Source organism: Anopheles arabiensis, chromosome 2, assembly GCF_016920715.1.
Source record: "Anopheles arabiensis isolate DONGOLA chromosome 2, AaraD3, whole genome shotgun sequence".
NCBI lineage: Eukaryota > Metazoa > Arthropoda > Insecta > Diptera > Culicidae > Anopheles > Anopheles arabiensis.
The window spans coordinates 23,209,214-23,230,156 of NC_053517.1; the positions used below are offsets into that span (position 1 = coordinate 23,209,214).

At 49.3% G+C, this 20,943-nt stretch overlaps 1 protein-coding gene across 3 annotated transcripts in view; it reads left to right on the forward strand.

The window, feature by feature from the left end:
* LOC120903800 (octopamine receptor) overlaps window positions 1-17,197 on the forward strand; it is a 29,820-nt gene extending 12,623 nt beyond the window's left edge. For all 3 annotated transcript variants that reach the window (XM_040313536.1, XM_040313458.1, XM_040313611.1), the window contains one exon: window positions 8,190-17,197. In XM_040313536.1, coding sequence (XP_040169470.1) covers window positions 8,381-10,318 — 1,938 coding nt within the window. In that variant the 5' untranslated portion in view covers window positions 8,190-8,380 and the 3' untranslated portion in view covers window positions 10,319-17,197. The remainder of the gene's footprint in view (window positions 1-8,189) is intronic.
* Window positions 17,198-20,943: the final 3,746 nt, after the last annotated feature.

A 20,943-nucleotide genomic window follows, 5' to 3' on the forward strand; every position in this document is an offset into this window, starting at 1 on the left:
TACAACGACTAGTCCACATATAGAGAGCTCTGTCTGTCTAAGTCCATATACGACCTTCTATAGATGTTGCACTCTTTTACTTCTATTAGTAATCAGACAAAGAAAAAGGTCGCCAGTGCAGATTTAGACCAATCATCGCAAAATGGTGGTACTTTTCCGCAACAAAAACGAGAATATTGAGATTTAAGTGTAAATGAACTAGCTTCCAAATTATTACTACAACCTTAGCGTTTCCCTTAATACTGCCGATACAAAGGCAAGCAACATCCCACACATCATTACCATCAACACACTGAACTTACTCCCCCATTGCATAACCAGAATTCCACCAGCTTATGTGTTGCAGTCGCCGTCGCCGCATGAACACGAGCGGCCAAATCCCCCACAAATCACCGCCGCCCGGAAAAACATGTCACTGCGCTTACACAGAAGAGCACTCACGGAAATGAAGCGGGATTACTCGATTGCGTTTTCTCCACCCCTCGTGGCCGCATGTTCCAGTGGAATCGATGGTACAGGAGGATCAGCGGGCGGTTTCTTTCTCTTTTTTTTTTGGGCTCAGCTTAATCCACACGCTAGCGACGACCGGTCATTTGACCAAACTGGGCGAAAAGGGTATTGGCCCACTCACTGGCAGTTTGCCGTTGCGTGACAACCGCATTATCTTTTCGCTTTACCTCCTGCTTTTTCTACTTGCTGTACACACCATAGCACCGGGCGCGCTTAGCATACTAACACACTCATTCTGGATTCCATCGCAACGGCTGCCAGCATTCCCACGGTTCCTCGGTTAGTGGAACATTTGCCTTCATGTCTGCTTCCTTCCGCCAACCATTCGTTTTTCACACGTTTTTGTTGCCCTGTAGCGACAGCTAAACACCAATAAAAAAAACCTCCTCTATCAGCCAATCAGCCATTCGATCGGTTGGCTTTGATTGCGAATCGAGTGGACGTTTATTAATCACGTGAAGCGGCAAATCAACGTCACCACTCAGGCAATGGTCACGGGATCGCAGGGAAATAGGCCGCTTACTAGTGCATTTTTACCCCGATCCACTGAATCACCTTCACATCATGTGCATCATGTTGCATCCTCTTTTTGTCCGTTTGCGCCATACACATAGCTGCCAGGCACGACAGAGCAAACAAAAAACCTGAAGTGAAGGGAAATTTTATCTATTAATGTCTCCGTTTTCCCTCTTCCTGTGGCGTTCGCTTACCGTGCGTGTAAGCGTAATCGAAAAATCGTTATCCATTGTGCTTTGAAAATCGATTCTTGATTAGCTTGTACCATGGTGAGCACAAGCTTTTCTTTTTTTTTCTTCGCAACCAACACACAGTTTAACAACATTTATGCTTTTTCCTCTTTAATTTATTGCCCTACGCATAATTTACGACCGCTCGTGATGATAGCCGTGCGCACCCTCTGCTACACCCTTCACACGCACACACACACCATAATAAAGAGAAATCAACGGGCAACACAACAGTTTTACAGTCATTTGTAACGTTGATGAAGGTTTGATTCACCTCGCTTAAGCCGCCTTTCTCCCAGTGTTTCACCGCTCCGCCATCCATATCAAGCTGAGCCCAGTAATCTATGATTTATTGCACGTGGAAAGCTTATGGATAGCTCAGCCCGCTCAATCACACCCCTTTTTCCACGCCTGCCCGCCGCTTCACTTCGATTGATTTTCTTCACCCCATAAACGAGGTAGAAAATCAAACCCATTTTATGTGCTGCCTCACCCCACTATCTTTCACCCATTTTGCTCTTCACAATTCATTTTCCCCCGAGCAGAGCAAATCATAATTCATGTTTTATGATGCGAACAATAAATTGTGACCATTTTATGATGACAAACACTAGCACCACCACCAGCCAGCCGCCAGCCGGCCACTAGTGGGTCATAGGGCCACATTTATCAAGCGGAAGGAGGGAGCGCGCGCGATTGAATTGGCCAGTTTCGTTCGGTTTCTTTCACAACCACACATCAAACGCATTTACTGCTAGAGTGCGGGGTAAGCACTGCAAGCTCCATAAAAGCAAATTACTATGGGCACCGCTACCACGACCACCGCGGGTGCTCGAAGAAAACTTTTGTGGCCCTTCACATTTCGCGTTAATCAACACGAGAGTTTGGTTTTTCCACGGGTAACGATCTTTATTTACTGCTACCGGATTTCGTTTTTTTTTTGGCAACCATCCATCCTACTGCCATCGAAAACCCCATCAACAACGCAGCAGACGGGGATACGCGGTCTGTTTGCTGAACCAATCAAACGGTGTCGACCACAAAACGACGCTCATAAACTACCATCTACTCAACGATGAAGGCTGTTTTGTGGTTCGATTATGGGGGGCACACGCTGGCAGGTAGCGTCAGCTGCCAATGAGCCGTTGCATTGTAGGGAAAAGAAGGTGGCGGCAGCAATGCGCGTGCATGAGCGTGTGAGATACATTCCGAACAGAAAAGAATGAACCTTCGCACACACCACAGGTGTCAATCTCGACCAACCGACCTACACTGACGGAGGGGAAGGAGTGCTGCTCATGATCGTGTAACCATTTGCCGTGCTGTTGTTGCTATTCGTGCGCCTTTTACGCCAATCGCAACCATTCGTGCAATCCCCTTTTCGTGGTTGATGTACAAGGAGCAGCAAACTGCATCAAGGAACATCACACTTCATTACGTGCGCCACGATACGGTTGCCCATCATGATTCGCCTCGCCACACATACACACACAGATGCCAGGCCAACACAAAGTCGAAATTGCTTCTTGTCACGAAATTTGCCCCCTCTTCTGCTTACCAGCCCCCCCCCCCCCCCTTATTCGCTTTAGTTTGGGGTTGTTGTTTGCGAAAAGTGTCTGCAAAACATCGGCCAATCTTTTTGGCACTCGCATCGATGCGAACAACTTCATTAGTGCGGTAAAATGCACTTCTTGCCCTTTTTTCCCACGTGCGCACACCCAGCAACCCAGCTTGTGAAGGTTAACGATCTTAGCAAGGTCGCACACATCACTCTTTGCTGCCAAATGTTGAGTATTGCGGCACGACCGGCTACGCCCTGCCGGACGGATGGATTCATCATTACCGTATCGTATGCACGAGCACTGGGGATCATTTAGGGTTAAATCGGCAAAACATCCTCCCCATCAGCAGCTCTGCCGTGTGTGGAAGAATTCGGGCAGAGATCACATCGGCAAACGGCGCACAGCATGCAATATTAATTTTCCACGTTGAGCTGTACCCTGTGCTGTGTTGCACCTATTGGACCGACCCAAGGACCCCAAGGATAGTGATAACAGGCACACTTCTTTGATCACGTTCTGATGAACTAATAAAAGTGTCACAGTTTCTTCACCTTATTATGCAGAGTTTGGGACATGCTCGGTGCTGCAGGTGCTCGAAGGTACGGACGCTGCCGAAAGCGTTCCCTGGGGATAGTTTTACTTAATTGAACAACATGCAGATGGGGCTCCCTGGAGGACGGTGCACAATTTCCACTCAGACACGAACCATACTTTGGTCGATTATCTAAGCATTTAGTGCTGACAACTATTTTTTTTTTTTGTTAGTGAAATGAAGCATGATATTATAGTTGTTTTTCAAACCTTGTCGCTTGTTTATCTTTGAAGCTCTTTAACCTTTTATTAAATTCCAAATAACTTACAGGGGTTTCCAGGGGTTCTCATAGTTGTGGGACACTTCCTTGACTTTTTCTTACTGGAAATGAGCTTCATATGATGGAAATTGGACTCTATGGCACCCTTTTTGGACAGGCTCCTTCAAATTTCCTATTGGATTTGTCCAACAAGGGTGCTATAGATTGGACTCTCATTACTTTAAGTTCATTTCAGGTAAGAAGGAGTCAAGAAAGTGCTCCATAGCTATGTGAACTCCTGGAAAACCCTGTATTATTCAATTTTCCCAACGACTTGATGTTCAAGGAAAATCTGGCAAAACATGTAATGACTTGTTGGGCAAAAATTATGTTTTTGTTAGCTTATTCTCCAAATTACGCTAGCGATTACGTGCCCATAACTCGTATAAGCCTCTACGTGGGTAGATTATGTAAATTGCATGGAAATTTTTGTCAAAATCAACATGTGGTCTCATCATGTAAACAGCATTTATATTAGTAGTCTCACTTATCACAAATTATCTTGAATGTAATGGTCTGATAAATTCAACCATGGGGATCAACATGTTTGTCCTTTTATCATCTTTGTTTCATTAGATTGTTCCTTCATGTCAATGTGTATTATAAAACAACCTTTACGGTTAATTTGTTGTTTTGCCACTGATTGGTATACAACAGTTAGTTCTAGAAGAGTCGAATTACGCCCGTCCAGTTTGTTAGGATGAGCACTTTGTACAGCGGCGTGAAAAATGCAAATAAACGCCCATAAATAAGTAGTTGATTTGATTGTAAGGGGGTTTCGTGTCGTTGATGGTGTCAAAAAATGAATAAAAACTTTGTCTGCTCGGTCTTCAAATTATGCTAGAGCTTAATAAATCTACATTTCAACGCCGGGAGGAGATGGTGAGCCCTCAGCGAATCACGAAGTCGATCTTTTCAAACAAATCCCCGTCCATCATGGCGACCAAAGTAATAGACACAATAATCCCAGGCAATCAGTAAGTCCTAGTCACCTTGGTTTGGATAAAAAGTAGAACTAGATTAGGTAGAAGGTGGTCATTGACAAGAAGCTTAACTTAGAATGAAGTGATAATGTCAGCTAGATGTTACATTGTACAACCGATGTGCAATGCTTTTACCAATACTAGTCATACTTTGTGAAACTTTAGCATCTCTACAACCATGGGCTATTACGAAAAAAAAAACCAAACGACTTGATGTTTAGCACATAACGGTTAAGGTTATGTCTGTCATCTAGTCACTTACTCATTGCATTCGCATAATCGAGACCCTCAACCATCTCGAACGGTTCAAATCGGCTGTGTACGCCATTGCACTGCCCAAACTAGCTCGCCCTTCCCCGAGTCACTATCACAAACATTACCCCGTCCTTCCAGCGCGCCACTAGCGGACACTAAAAACTAAGTGCAAATTGGCAGCAAACGCTGATTACTTTTGTCAATAAAATCATTCCCATCAGCGATCACTTCCCGGGTGCATGCCAACGTGCCACCGCGCTCTGCTGCACTCTGCTGCAAAAAGATGCGAGCGTGCCGACGGTTGATTGTTCTGGAAGCTGTGTGTGTGTGTGTGCCTGCAACTACCAAAACGAGCGGACCGAAATAGTACATTTCCCCTGCTCTCAATTCCGTTTCTGCTGCACCCAGAGCCGCATATAAAATATGGTAATCTTTACAGCAAAACTTTCCACTCAGCTGTCACGCAGAAGCCTTCCTCCTCCTCGAAACGGACCCGAATGGTCACGTACCGTCGTGTTTAAAGTGGAAAACTTTAATTTCCTTTTCCAGCACTCACAGCTCACGCACGTTTGATCAGACGGACAAGGAAGACGGACAAGGCCGTCGGTTTTGCGGGAATTTAATATAACCAAACGCCCACGACAAAACTCTCAAGTGTTAGCGGGAAAATGGTGTAGCAATTCCCGTTCTGCAAAGCAAATCAACAGCAGCACTGTGGCAACAAATGTAAACCCACAAGCAAAAAAGGGACGCATACATTCCACTTTCACCCGCTTGTTCCGCTTTTCATTCCTTAAAAAGGTTAAAACTTTTTTTTCCGAAACGGAAAAATCCCTCCCGTCAATTGTGCCATACGTCACGGGCAACTGACGAGAAGGATGAAAATGAAAATGTGTCCGAAAAAAATGAAAGCGACCCTCACTGTGGGACTCCATCCACCATCTCTCCACCCTCAGACCTCCCCGCCCCAAGATTGCGCTATTTTCGATCGGATTCGGCACTTTTGGCACTTCGGGGCCGCCAAGTGATACGTTGTTTACTATTTACCCTCGTGCCTGGTGTCTCAACAGAATCAGCACGAAGCGAAAAACGGAAACGGTCGATGCGTACCACCCACCAGATCTTAGCACACGCAGCCACCGCCCCTCCCGTTCATCATCGTAAATCTCGCTGTCGTCATCCCGGGGCATCATATCATTTGCTACTAGCGAAAGGGCACGCTTCCGAGATTCAACGCGCAAAAGATCCAACTACCACACCACCGGAGCCGTAGTTTAAGATACGTTAGAACACTCAACGCACGTGTTTTCCACGGCAGGCATAACTCTGCTGCTCGAAACGCTTAAGCCGCAGTGCTAGCGTACCGAACACGCCCGAGCGGCACCACACACCACCGCCAACCTCAGGCTGCTGCCTCATCCGTTCACCGGCACGGCACCGCAGATACGTTGTTCGCAGCTAATAATCTTAACCATTCCCGGCAGCGATTTATTTAGGCGCGTCGGCCACACAAACATGGCGCATCAACCATCGCCAAGTGGCAGCCGCTTTTAAAACCACCCCCAGTGCTCTCTGCTGTATATATACGAGCACCACTGAATGAGTGAATGAGGCATTAAGTGCTAAATAAAATAATCAATAAAACCCATTCGTCTCCCGTGCCGTAGTACGGCATCGCTTATCTGTGAAAAACATGCAAATTACCACCCACGCATCTAACACACATCTGGGGCCAACTCTGTGGAGTGAAACACACACACACATACACGCACCCAGATACATGGTGCTTAATGGGGCACCGGCAATGGTTGAGTTTTTGCTCCATCCGCAATCGAAGATCCTCGGTAATTCCGAATCGGATTTTCAATATCAATTAATTAAAAGCACAGATAATATTATTCCAATAGACGGATAGCATGATGATGATGATGATGATGATGATGATAGCGCTGGTCCCAAGCGCCCCAACAATCAATCCTTTGTAAATTTACCGTCCTTCGCCATTGTGTTCCAGCTCAGATGGTTTTTCTTCCAAACCAAACCATTAAAATCTCGACCGATTCTCCGCATCGGGAGGACTTGTCAAATATTTGCCGTTCGATAAAACCCGTGAAATGAAGCACACCCGTGAAATGAAGCACAGCGGCAGACAGATCTCAAAAATCAACAATAAAAAAACCACTCAGACACCACGCACACACACACACACACACACACACACACACACACACACACACACACACACACACACACATCATTTTAAACCTTCCGTTTTCCGCACTTTTCTGTGCTAACCAGCTGTCAGTAGAGATTAAGGGACAATGAATGGGCAAATATCGAACCGCCTCTCCCTCTTTTTCCCCTCCCCAGGTTAATGTCCTCGGGCGTCTTGCCCGTCGGAGACAAATTATCTTAAGCCGCAAACGATCCTACGTGCGGAATATAATTTGCACCCGTGCCCGATTACTTTGAGGATGCGTGGAAGTAAGATGGTTTGGATCATAGGATAGTAGCGGGTAAGTTCTCGGCCGGGGAAATGGCCCTGGGTACGGTAAGACTCCCACATTCTCTCTTCCCACCGGGAAGATGGAAATCGGAAAGGTTTCGAGCGTAAAGTTTTCGATCCGTTCCGGTGTTCATTTCAAACAGTCCTTACCCCCCGTGGTGAAAGTAAGTACGAAGGGGCACATCAGGGTGTATGTTTGCGGTTCCGACACACACACACACACACCTGAACCGTGAACCGATGTCACCCAAACTTTACGAGCCCACTTACGAGCACTATCGCCCGCTTTCCAGTCTTCCCCTGGACCGGCAGTCGGCAACCCAACACTAAGGGACGGTTTAAGTGCTAATGAAAACGACCCCGCGTTGGCGAATTGATGGGCTGCCGACCGTACGTTTCGTGCATTATGAGGGGTAAACAATTTGTTCGGCTAGTTGGGAGGGGTTTCGGTCTCGTTCGAATTACTTGCAAGCCAAGTTTGCAGCCTGTAAATATGGGACTTATTGTAGAACTTGTTGGGAATATTATAGAACTTGTTCGATTCAACTACCATACGGTGTTCGGTATGTGACCCACTTTCTTATCTGGAACCTGCCAATTCTTTGACGCTTCGTTGCTTCCCGTATCTGCAAACATACGCTTAACTTTTGTGGACAGCCTAAAGGGCTGTTATAGCTTGAATGAACCGGTATCATGACTTCACAAGCACGCCTTTACCAAAACCTTCTGTTGGCAGTGTTAACTAACCTTCAATTTCCTTTCTTTTCCTTTTCCAGAGAGCCTAAAAACTGTCCAACAACTCGCATTCCCTGTAGCGATCAGGCAGCAGTTCTCTTAGTGTAGCGAAACCGCCTAGTCAAATCGGTCCAGGACCTGCATGCGCTGAGTGTGACAGGCCGCGGCGACACTCACCGTCGTGGCCATCGGCGCAGAAGCGAAACCTTCCCCCACCCCACGACTCACCATCATGGGTGTAATTCTGCAAAACTTTAGCCAGCCGGGCGCGAGGTACAGCCCCGACCAAGTGCCCCAACCACCGCCGCCACCCGCCGCCCCATCACCGACGACGTACCGCGAGCTCGACATACTGCTCCGGCACGAGGGCTCCATTCCGGCCGTGTCCCTCGCCGGCCTAACCGCAACGCTCGGGCTGGACAGCAATGGCGAGCTGCTCGGGGCGAACTACGGTGCGAACGGGTCCGATCTGTCCGAGCTGCTCGACGGCTGCCCCAAACCGGACGACACGCTCTACCCGACCATGTTCGGCATCGATCTGGCCGTGCCGCAGTGGGAAGCGATCGGTACGGCCCTCATCCTGACGCTCATCATCATCATCACGATCGTCGGCAACATCCTCGTCATACTGAGCGTGTTCACGTACAAGCCGCTCCGGATCGTGCAGAACTTCTTCATCGTGTCGCTGGCGGTGGCGGACCTGACGGTGGCCATACTCGTCCTGCCGCTCAACGTCGCCTACTCGCTGCTCGGCCGGTGGGAGTTCGGCATCCACGTGTGCAAGATGTGGCTCACCTCGGACGTGCTGTGCTGTACCGCCTCGATCCTGAACCTGTGCGCGATCGCGCTCGACCGCTACTGGGCGATCACCGATCCGATCAACTACGCCCAGAAGCGGACGCTCGAGCGGGTGCTGGCGCTGATCGCGGGCGTCTGGGTGCTGTCGCTGGTGATCAGCTCGCCGCCGCTGATCGGGTGGAACGACTGGCCGGAGGAGTTTTCCAGCGAGTTCCCGTGTCAATTAACGAGCAACCAGGGCTACGTCATCTACTCGTCGCTCGGCTCGTTCTTCATCCCGCTCGCCATCATGACGATCGTGTACATCGAAATCTACATCGCGACGCGGCGCCGGCTGCGCGAGCGGGCGCAAGCGTCCAAAATCAACACGCTCGCGTCGCGCAGCATCGGCATGGTGGCTGGCAATGGGGAGAAGGAGCTTACCACGACCCACCACCAGCAGCAGCAGCAACAGCAGCAGCAGCACCAACACCACCACCAGTCACACCACCACCAGGACGGGCACGCCATCCAGCACGACCAGGAGTCGATCAGCAGCGAAACGAACAACCACAACGAACAAACCGACACGGGCAGTGGCGGCCCGGTGCTGGCGGGCAGCGGCAAGCCCAACAAAAAGGGCCACCTCCGGTTCGGCGGCTATCTCGGGCGGGCGTTGGGCGGTGCGGCCGGCCGCCACCGCAAAAAGCAACACCACCGGAAGCGGCCAGGGGACGGCCCGGCGGAGGAGGGGGAGGACGGCCGGCCGCACCGGCTGGCGGCTAGCGCGCTGCATCAGCGCGAGGACGACTCGGTGACGGACAACCCGGACCACTCCGGGTCGGGCGACAGTGGTGGGGGGGTCGGCAAGGCGCCGCTGGACGCGGCCCACCCGTCCGCCCTACTGCCCCCCACCGGCAACTGTGATATGACGGGCGGGTCGGCGACGGGCGAGCCGGCCCCGCGGAACGGGGCCAGCAACAGCCATCTCCAGCGCGAGGTGGGCTTCCACGAGTCGACGGCCGAGCTGATGGTGGTGGCGGCGGCGGCCCCACCCACGACCCGGCTCGGCGGCCGGCTCAAGCAGTCGTTCCGCAAGCCGGGCGGCCTCAACCAGTTCATCGAGGAGAAGCAGAAGATCTCGCTGTCGAAGGAGCGGCGGGCGGCCCGGACGCTCGGCATCATTATGGGCGTGTTCGTCGTCTGCTGGCTGCCGTTCTTCCTGATGTACGTCATCCTGCCGTTCTGTCCGTCCTGCTGCCCGACGAACAAGCTGATCAACTTCATCACCTGGCTCGGGTACATCAACTCCGCGCTCAACCCGATCATCTACACCATCTTCAACCTGGACTATCGGCGCGCGTTCAAGCGGCTGCTCGGCATTAAGCCGTAAAGAGCGACAGAGAGGGACACAGAGCGGGGGGACGAGCCACACAGAGTAGGGGAAAGGGGGGGGGGAAGCATTCACTTCCGGGGAAAATCAGTTCACTGTTGTAGCAACGGCACGGTGTCCACTTGACGTGCTTCTCTTCCGGCAAAGCAATGCTGTACAAAACGGGATCGGGAAAGGCGAGAAAAGTGGCATTTAAAAAACCCAACATACACGCACACACACACGTACACACTCATCAGCAAATGACCTACAAATTACCCTCACCCAGGCAAAGGGCGGTACCGGAATTCACTCGTCAAGTCGGCCCACTAAGTGGGACGGTGCTCGAAAGCTTTTATGTACGGCAACGACTAGCGGAACTATTAACCGTCCTCATCGCATCTCATCCATCCATCCATCCTTCCGTAAGTGTCCCTTTTGTGCTACCAGCCCCCCTAGCCCCTTCTCACTGCTTTCCCTACCCACCACCACCACGCTCTGTATTGTGTAGTTCTCGCAAAAAGGAACCAGCACAGAAGTGGGTTGTTGGTAAAAGCTTTTCATCCTCGCTCCCTATTGATTTTTATCTTTCGCCCCCTTTTTTGCGGTGCTTTCGGTTTGCTAATTAATCTACGCACAGTTTTTCTTCTTCTGGACCTCATTCATTTTTTGTGTTGCCTTTCCGGGGCGGGGTGGAAGTAAGCAGTGAACCGGCAACAAGAGGGAGAGCACTCACAAAAAAAACCAGCACTCTCCATGCAAACAATAAAAAGACAAAAAAGGGCTTCATCCCTTTGTCTTAAAGCTTTTCAACTGTGCGATACACCTCCATTCAACCAAAGCTTCCGCGAGTTTTGTTCATGCACTGTTTTTACACATTTTTTTGTTGTTTACTCGCGTTCAAGGGATTTTGCCAATTGTGTTCATTCATTCCATTCAGACGGGCGGATGTGGTGATGAAACTTCAAGCCGGGAGAGAGACAGAGAGAGAGAGAGAGATACATGTTCCGTTCCGGACCATCCTCTGCCTGCTATACCCGGAAGTCGACGATCCCGCTTGTATGCGCTTTCGTCCAGCACTTTTCCACTCAAAAGCCAACAAAGGGGGTCGGTGGAAGAGGAGGAGTGGAGTGGAAGAGGTGCTGTCACAATTCAAGGCCGGTCCCATTCAACCGGTGTGCTCTTATCTTTGATCGTTTTCGGGCCATTTTGTGCAAGCGCGAGAGTGTCCTTCGCACGGCCCTATCGCGTTACAATATCGCGTTACAAATTGTGAGGAGGGGACAAGCACACGGTTTGCCCCCCTTTGGTTGCGGTTCATTCCCGCTCCATACATCGTTTTTATTTATTTATTTTTTTTGGTTATTCATCCCGCTGCTAAACCCCAAACCGGAACCGGACCCACTGGTAGTCGGTGGTTTCTTACAAACCACACCATTGCCTGCCTCCTTTTTGCGCCCGACTTGTTTGGGCCAACCGGACACTTTCGACCGGCTTTTCTTTTATTTCGCTCCTTCAGCGACAATCTCCATCCCTTCCCAGTTCTACCGACCCTTGGCCGCGGTAACAAGCGCACAACGTTCCCGGGGAGCTGGTATTGTAATCAAACCAATCTTGCCAACAATAAATTCCTCGCTCCGACCGGCCCGCTTTGGTACACTCAAACCGCTTCAGCTCGCCTTGTTTTGCGCTTGAGAGTAGCAAGGCAAAGCGAACGACAAACGGTTCACATCCGGTGGAAAACGGCTGCTTCGGTCGCCGAGTCGCCATTCCTCAGCCACCCCGAGGCTAACTACGTCGGTGTGCTACGACAACAATAACAAGCCACTTTGTCCCCGTCACCAAGGGTAGCGCTGGAAAGACGCAGCAGCGGTACAACAGCATGACCATCCTTCCCAGCCAGCCAGCCAGCCAGCCAGCCCACCGTCTGGCACCAAACCATTGGCACCAAACTCCAGCACGGGGTGCCCCGGGGTGGTCCATTCTTCATCATGCTCGTCGTCGTCAAGGCGAACGCGACGAATCAACCGCCGACGCAGCAGCGGTGGCGAAAAGAAAAACAGTTTCAAAAACATGACCCCACCTCCCCATTTCATCGCTCTTTGCCAGGGGAGGAAACATGTGGTGGGAGGGTAAAGTTGCATACCGCAATTTCTAACCACCACTTCCACCTCCAAACAATGGCGGGAGAGCGAAAGCGAGAAAACAGAGAGTTGCCATACGCGCGGGATGTCCCCGCCACGGAAGAAAACCGACAGAATTGGGGAAATTCATTTGTATGTTGCTACCGCGCGATACATTCCGCCAACTCCAGGAAACAGAAGAAGAAGACGAAAACAACAACCGGGAGGTAAGAAAAGCCCACCCTCCCCCCTCCTCCCCTTGCCACAACAACCTACCGCGAAGTAGGGCACTTTGGGGGCGCCCGCGATCAGGAACAATCATCGGGGCGCGCGTTTCTGAGAGACGGTTGCGCATCGGAACATAATACGCTTCAAAGTTCCGGCCCGCCAGCCAGGGCCAGATGGATGGCAAATGGCAAAGTGGAAAACTTTTCGCCCCGCGTCAGCCCGGTTCCGCGCGTACGGCTGACAATCTCCGGATCTTTGCGGCGACAAAACGCTCCTGCTAAAACACAATACACTTTCGCTGGGGATGGGACAGTGTGGCACGGGCGACACAAGCGCCCTCTAGGCAGGCTGGCTCGGTTGTAAATGCACCATTATTATCTGCTGTATGCTTTCACATAAAAACAAGCATACAAAACACATATCGCTACACATCATGCGGGCACATATTAGCACATTTTGCATGTGTGTGCGTGTGTGTGTGCCTGTGTGTCGTAAGAGTACTTAACGTGTTCCGCAGAAATACTACCGCCTACAAAGGGCAGGATACAACCAAAGACGCTTTTCCACGTAATGTTGCTGCGGTTTTAAAGCTTCTTAGCACGCGCGCACACACACACACATAATGTAGGTTTGTGTAAGACGGTGCGCCGGAGATTACTTCTGCTTTATGTGTGTTTTGTTTTGATTTTGCATAATAATTATTATGTCAAAGGTGCTGCGTTTTGTGTTGAGCACGGGAAGCACGGAAATTAATTACCAAATCCATCGTGCTTTTTTTCATTTTCCCGTCGGAGTACAACTTTCCTCCGCAATTTTAACGCCTCCATTAACATATTATTGCTCAAGGCAGCAGGCAGGGTAATTGCAAGGGAAAACATAATTATTATTAAATGAAAAGCTCAACTTCCACAGCAACTGTAGTGGATAACAACTACCAAACACAGCCAAACAAGTCCTTTGCGGCAAACATTTTTGCTTTGGTTAGTTTCCTGTTCATCATCTCTTTCAAATAAGTTTCTCCGGTCTGCAACTTTCTTCCCTGTCTGACGTTCCCCTCACACCAGCAAACCAGCGAACTAGTTCATTTGCATTCCAATCAGATTCCACCAGCGCAAGCTAGACAATAATAGTCTATCGACACTGACACAAAACTATGATTATTATGATTATCGTTCGCGCGTCCTGCTTCTCGATCAGATGTGCAGCTGCGTTGCTTCCCAGCCCACTTCTCCTTGCATTTCCCTTCCCGATCCTTACCCGCCCTCCCCCCCCCCCCTGCCAAAGGAAATCGAAAAGTCGAAACTTGCGAAAGTTCCAACCGACCGACGTGCGCCCACGTGTTGGCTGGTTTACTTTGCCGTAACTTTCCCTGCAGTAGCTTTCACACCGTGACGGGGGAGTGTGGAGCTGGGGTAATCCATTGTTTGTACAGTACGGTCGATCCGTGGACAGGCGGTGCGGTGAAGCGAATTGGTGTAGAGAAGAAAAGCCAAAGAAACTTAGCACACAAAACTTTCACCGGAAGGACGGGAGTTTAGTTTAAATTTAGACGGGCAAAGAGAGGAGGAAAAAACTACAAACCCTTCCTTCCCCTTCAATTCCCGATTGGGTGAACCGTTTTCATCCTCCTTTCCCCCCCGAAATGGAACAAAATCAAACCACGTGTGCTCGAACCGCTCAAACTTCTGGCTCGTCTCGGGTGGGCTGTAAGGATAAGGATAAGGACTGTAGGGGGAGTCTCTCTAGCGAGAGAGAGAGAGCATCGAACTAAATCAAACATTGGGCCGAATCTTTCGGGGTTCAGGGTCAAAGGAATCTCTAAACTTCTTACCGTAAGTCAAACACAAACGCGACACACACACCCGACCAAAAGCTAACTAAGAAAGAAGCCACACACGTGCCGATATGTGTGCCGATGGTCGTCCTCCAGCAGCTTCTTTTTTCGAGCCCAAAGAGAACCCGCTGGACCCGCTGCCACACATACATATCGGCGCACAACCCTGTACCGGGGCCTGCTGGAAGCTCGTTGCAGCAAGACGTTGACGTTAGCAAACGAAGCCTTTTCCAACTCCTTTGTACAGCAAAAAACGCCACACAACGCCATATTACAGGAGCGACAGGAGCGACACAAAAGGTGACAACTGAACAGTCAGTGCCCCGAAACCTACACAGCTCCGCGACGACATACGAGACATTCGAGACAAACTCGAACAGGATAGTTGTCGTCCCATTTTCTTTCACTTACAACACATGCGCTTCTTTGCGCCGGAAAAAGTTTGGCACACAGAACGTGGGATGAATATTGGGACAAAACTTCACTTTTGTGAACGGTTTCGAAGCCAGGCGGAGAAGGGGAGGGAAAGAAAACATAAACGTAGAATTTACCGTGGGTGGTGTGTAAGTGAACGAGGCACTGCAAACACACACCGCCAACGAATGTATAGTAAGAATAGTGTTTTAAAATACTGCTGCTGTCGTTCAGTGCATTCCATCGCTTTCCTTTCCATCGCTTTCCGACCGACGGGATCGGACAGGGGGCTGTGGTGCAATGGAAGGGTGCACGGAAGCAGCATCAACGGCAGCAGCGATAGGTCCAGTAGTGGCAATGGAAGTAGTTTAAGTAGTACATAGTACCAGTACTAGCAGTGCATGCGAAGAGGATAGTAATTTCATAACGTACCTGTTGCAGTTTCGTTTCAATGCGATGTAGTGGGACTTTTTGTACCTTTCGTTTATCAGTAGCGCATTCCGTTTTCACTAACGGCTCCCCTGGATTTTTTTAAGATGAAATAAGAAGAAGAAGAAAAAGAAAAAAACACACACACCCATAAACTTATTGTAGAAAAAGAGAAACACATAACAAAAACACAAATTCATCCTCATATCGTTCCGTGGTGGGTCCGGGGCACGGTTTAAAAACTAGACCCCGAGCGCGCCCGCACACGCTTGTGTGTATATTTTTGTACATGTGCATAGCAAACAGAAAAACACACAAAAACACATACACAAAACTAAAAAAGTTCGGGCAAAAAGGGTCCAGAGAATGGAAGCGAAACAGGGATAAGTGGAGGGAGGATAAGCGAAGTGAATGAGGAAGTGAGGGAAGCAAACGAGCAGGGAAAAAAGGAAATAATTAAACATTTCATCAGTAGCGAGATGAGATGTGGCAAAACTCTGTAGCTACTAGTAATCGTAGTAGTAATCGTAGTCGTAGTAGTAGTAACAACACACACACACACCCAGTTGGCGCTTCTTTGCTGCTGCTTTGGGTGGAGTGTTCACGGGTGAAGAGGCCGGTAAAACTCAAACGAGCGGTCACCTACACCAGGTGCCAGGTACGGTACGGTCCGTCGCAATGCGCCACGGTGTGTAAACGTGTTTAATTGGGTAGTGCTAGTGGCGGAACATGCGAATAATCAAACGAATAGATGTGTATAAAGATGCAGTGAGTAGCTGGAGAGGAGGGATCGTTTTTCTTCCCTTCGGTTGTGTGGGGGAAGATTTTCTTTTAAATACGAAAAAAGCCACAGCATCAGCTTCAGCATGGAAAATTGCTAATGCCGTGCTTATCATTGCTGTACCGTGAAACGGAATACAATTTGGTGTAAGTTAGATGTAGAGAGAGACAGAGAGAGACAGAGAGAGAGAGAAAGAGAAAGAGAGATGAAGATGATACAGGAGAAACAAGAAAAAACTAAATAAATAACGAAAAGCGTACATCCCACTCTCTCTGTCGCTCTTCCTCTTTCTCTCTCTCTATCCCTCAAATACTCCATGTGTACATAAATTCAAACGATGTAGAGCCAAGCTGGTTTGATAAATTTAAAAAAAAATGCTAACCATCCTACAGCAAATGGATGGAAGCAAAACAAAACGAGAAAGACAGAGTGAAAGTCGCGCAAAGAGGAAAATTTAGTTAAGCCAGCCACAGTGTGTTATCGAACTCTAGATGTGTATCTAATAAATCCAATTCCAAAATTCAAATAAAAGCAAACCCTCTCCAAGAGGTAACAGAAACAGATGGCTTCCCCGCATGGTGGGGAGAGAGAGAAAGAGAGAGAGGAGTAGGGAGCAGCATTTGAAAAAATAAAAAATTGTGCAAAACGGAATGGTTTGGGGGGGGGGACAACATAAAGAAGCAAAATTTACTCTTTACCAACGCATGGCGCGGGTCTGTTGAATGTTTTTGCACCCGTTGCGGCGGAATGCAAGATAAATAATAGTTTAATATCAAAGCGAATAAAGCAACCAAACAAATCAAACAAAACACACACACATACACACCCACACACAGCTCGATTAAAATTTAAATAAACAAACACTAAACAAACAATACTATAAACGAGATTAAATCAAATCGGCCAACACAAATCTAAAACTGATCGTTAAGCAACAAATAGTAAAGCAGAGCAGAATGGTGAACAAATCGAGAGCGAAGAGGGAAGACACAGAGGGGTGTTTCGCGGAAGAAGAAGAAGCAACAACAAAAAAAACGCTGCCTAGTTTTAGTTCAATTTGCAATAAAGAATCTGTTTGAACAAAATGTAAATTACGAATCGTGCCACTCCAACCACTGAATTGTCCGATCGATCCGAAACTCCAACAGCAAGGTGGTTAAAAATAGTAGTCAACAGTAGTGTGAACACGGGACGCAATACAAATCTTACGGATATTATAAAATGTCATCTAAATCCGTCCTCATGCTGCGTTTCGTTTCCGTTTTCCTCCGATTCGACTGTAGCGCCCGCTGCCATTGAGCAAACCGCTCAACGTTTCCTCGTCAATCAGCCGGACAAAGTGTGAGAGAGAGAGAGAGAGAGAGAGAGAGAGAGAGAGAGAGAGAAAGAGAGAGATAGAGAGTATGGGCGTGCTCCACCAGTAGTATGACACACTTCCTTACCGTCTTAATTTCCAACAGGCATTCCCCCCTTTTTGTCTCCACCTCCATCCATAAATAAAACCCAACGGACATTCCCACTCAACAGCCGAACGGGGCTGTATAGAAACGTTTGCTCGTTTCTGATTTAATTACCATTTAATTAGAAAGGAAAATTAAAAATTAATTAGATTCGCAGGCCCCATTTCTGGCCCCTCCGACCCTCTCTTTCCGGCGCCGTGCCCGCACAGGAGTGACCCTTTTATCTCCCCCACCACCTTACGAGCGCGTTCCGGCCGATAGCCGGACATGGACGCGCGGAAAGTGAGCAGTGAAAACAGCTCACCCAAGAGCAAGAAAGGAAAGAAAGACAGAGAGAGAGAGAGAGAGAGAGAGAGAGAGAGAGGAAAATACCGAACGCAGAAAAATCAAGAAAAGTGGTTGGCAAAGTGAACGATTTTTCCCTTTTTCTATACGCTTCCACAGGTTTGTCTTCGGCCCCCTCAAAGAAGAAAACTGTTGAATCAAGGTAATGCATACACTACTCCCGGAAGAAAATACCTAAGAGAGAGAGAGAGAGAGAGAGAGAGAGAGAGAGAGAGAGAGAGAGTAAGAGAACGAAAGAGTTCCATCCAAACCATTTCTTCGATCAAGTCAAACCATCAAACAAACGAAATGGAAAAGTCACTTTTATCAGCAAACTGAACTGAGGCAAAAAAAACCCCTTCCGAAGCCTTTCAAAGTCATTCGGACGACGCGCTTCCTTTCAAATCGGGAAAACGCGTGGCCACACTCTCTGCCCTTCCCTTGCAGACCACAGCAGTCCACTCCAACGGGGCGTCGCGACCCATCTCCGATGGCTTTGAAGCGCGTCGTTATCCGAGCCGGGCAACCAGTTCATGTCCGGAAAAATGAACTTCGGCAAAAGTTCTTTCGCCCGGCTTTGCAGCCCGGGTATGCAGCGACTTTTGCCCGATAGGTCCGATGATAAACTTTTCTGAAGCGATTGATTTGATTACTATCCTTCCCACTGCCGGTTTGGCCAAACGTAGAAAGGGACTCCCCTCAAACGTCTTTACTGAATCGAGCGCCCCACGCGCCGAGAAAGCAAAAATCGACTCCTTCCATCGATAGCGAATGGAAACGTGAACAAGAGTTCAAAGGCCAACCACAGAGCCACAGTGTCTTTCGGTTTGCAACGGGGTCCACCGGTGCTTGCGATGGCCAACTTTTAATCCGGCCACGGGGAGGCAAACAGCTTTGCGCCATCGTGCTGACAACATTCTACAACCTCAAAAACCACACACATCCTTTCGTCACAGGTCCGAAGGTCAAAGGTCTTTTGGTCAAAGGTTTGTCTACACATCTGTCAAAAGTCACAGCCAAAAACACGGCGCAGGGGCGGTAATAAGAAGAGCCAAGCGACGGAAGACGCGGACAAAATGGAGCGCGGCTTGGAGAAAAAAACAACAATTCCATACAGTAGCCTCGCGTGGCACCGAACGGTCGTAACGGCGACTTCCTCGCGACTATCATTTAAAGGGGTCAAAGCAACCGAGGAAGACTTTTGAAAGAGATAGAGAGAGATAGAGAGAGAGAGAGAGAGAGAGAGAGAGAGAGAAAGAGCTTCCCGTCTCCTTTCAACACACATTCATTCAAACGGATCCAACACTCGCGGTACCGGTAAGGATGAACGACGGATTGGAAGGCATTGCGCCACGAATAAGCTCTCCTCCCGCCCACTCCTTTCGCCGCGGGTAAGTTGCGGTTTGTTTATCATCGCAAAACACCGGCCACCATCCACAGCTCGATTTCGGATGGCACCCGGCGCACTCATTCTCACCAGTAACCTAATCCGTTTCTTCTCCCGAGTCCACTTCCACTGTTGGATCCCCTGAGGGTTGAGCTTTCGGTGCCAACCGGAGCTTTGTTTTTCAACACCGAACCAAAATAGGCGCAGAAATCAAACACACACCACCCCCACCACCACCACCACTAACCACGCGGAGTATCATGTTTCACGAGTATGCGAAACCCCAGGGCTTAGGTCGTTTAGCGGGAAAGTTTCCAACGAACGCACCAACAGTTAGAATTGTACCTCACTGTGCTGTGGCGGAGGTGGAGAGGGAGGTGAGGAGGGTGAGGGAATGGGACAAACAACGGCAGTTCGTGGAGCAACGAACTTTTACGCTGGAAGAAACTCACCCTTAAAGGAACCGAGACAGTATCATCCCTGCAATTAATTATGCGTCCACCGCAAAGCCTTCGGACGAGGAAAGGAAGACGATCCCTTTCTTTGGCCATCTTTTTTGGGCCATCTTTACTTTCAACTTTTTTTTTTTTTGACAGTAGCAAACTGGCGCGCTAACGTGCATGAAATTATGTTTCAATCAACTTGGCACGCGATAGCGAGACCGGTGGTGAAAGCAGATCATCAACCAATCAATCCAACAACGGTCTTGCGTTATCAAACAGTTCCCACTTCGGCTCTCTGCAACCCCTTTACCCCCTTGAAAAGATTATAATGCGCGGCACAATCATTACCACATCACGTGACGGAGCGGCTCGGGGGAGTTTGCATATTGACACGATGCCCAGAGAGACATACGCATACGAACGTGAACAATATTACCACCCGATTGGAGCCTATTGTTGAGGAAGGCAATGCTGGTGCCGCGATTGATGAGCGCGACCCCCGAAAACAGACTACTCACCCACCCTCCGCACGCAGGCACAGATGATAGGCCGGTCTTTATTATAGCCTTAGCCCGGAAAACATGTTCAGTTGCGATGATGTTCGGTGCGAATTCTATGATGCATCCTCGGGACCTCGGGTCCAAGGCGCAGAGCGTGGCCTGGTGCTGATAATCGACGCTCAACAGAATGCGTCACTGCGTGCAGGCGTGCGTCATCCAAAACCGACGGACACGACGAGTGGAGGAATTCACAGGAACCTTGTACCTCTGGCTCCGTGTACCTGGGATTGCATTTTGAGCGTGCGTACCTTCCGTACCTGTACCTGTTTCCGTTCCGTACGTCCGCGTACAGGGTACAAAGTCCCGCTCAATTGCACCCCGAGCCTGAAGCAACCTGTGGCAACTGGTCAGCTTCACCAACTCCATCATGCTGCACACACGCGCGCGCGCTCCTATGTTGTGTGGACTGTACGTTTTGACGGGAGGACCGAAGCCAAGCGGCGAACGCGAGCAGCGGAAGGCGTAAGCGTAAGTGAAGACTACAAATATCAGCTGAACAGGCAAAAACCAGCCGTGTCGTCCGATAAGGATGCTCTGTACTGATGCCCCACTAAAGGTCTCGCTGCAACAGCCCGCACGAGGTACAGAGAGATAGGGACAGAGAGGGTAAGGGCAGGGAGAGATCTCTTATCACAAACCTCCGAGCGGAAGGGTCAACCAGAG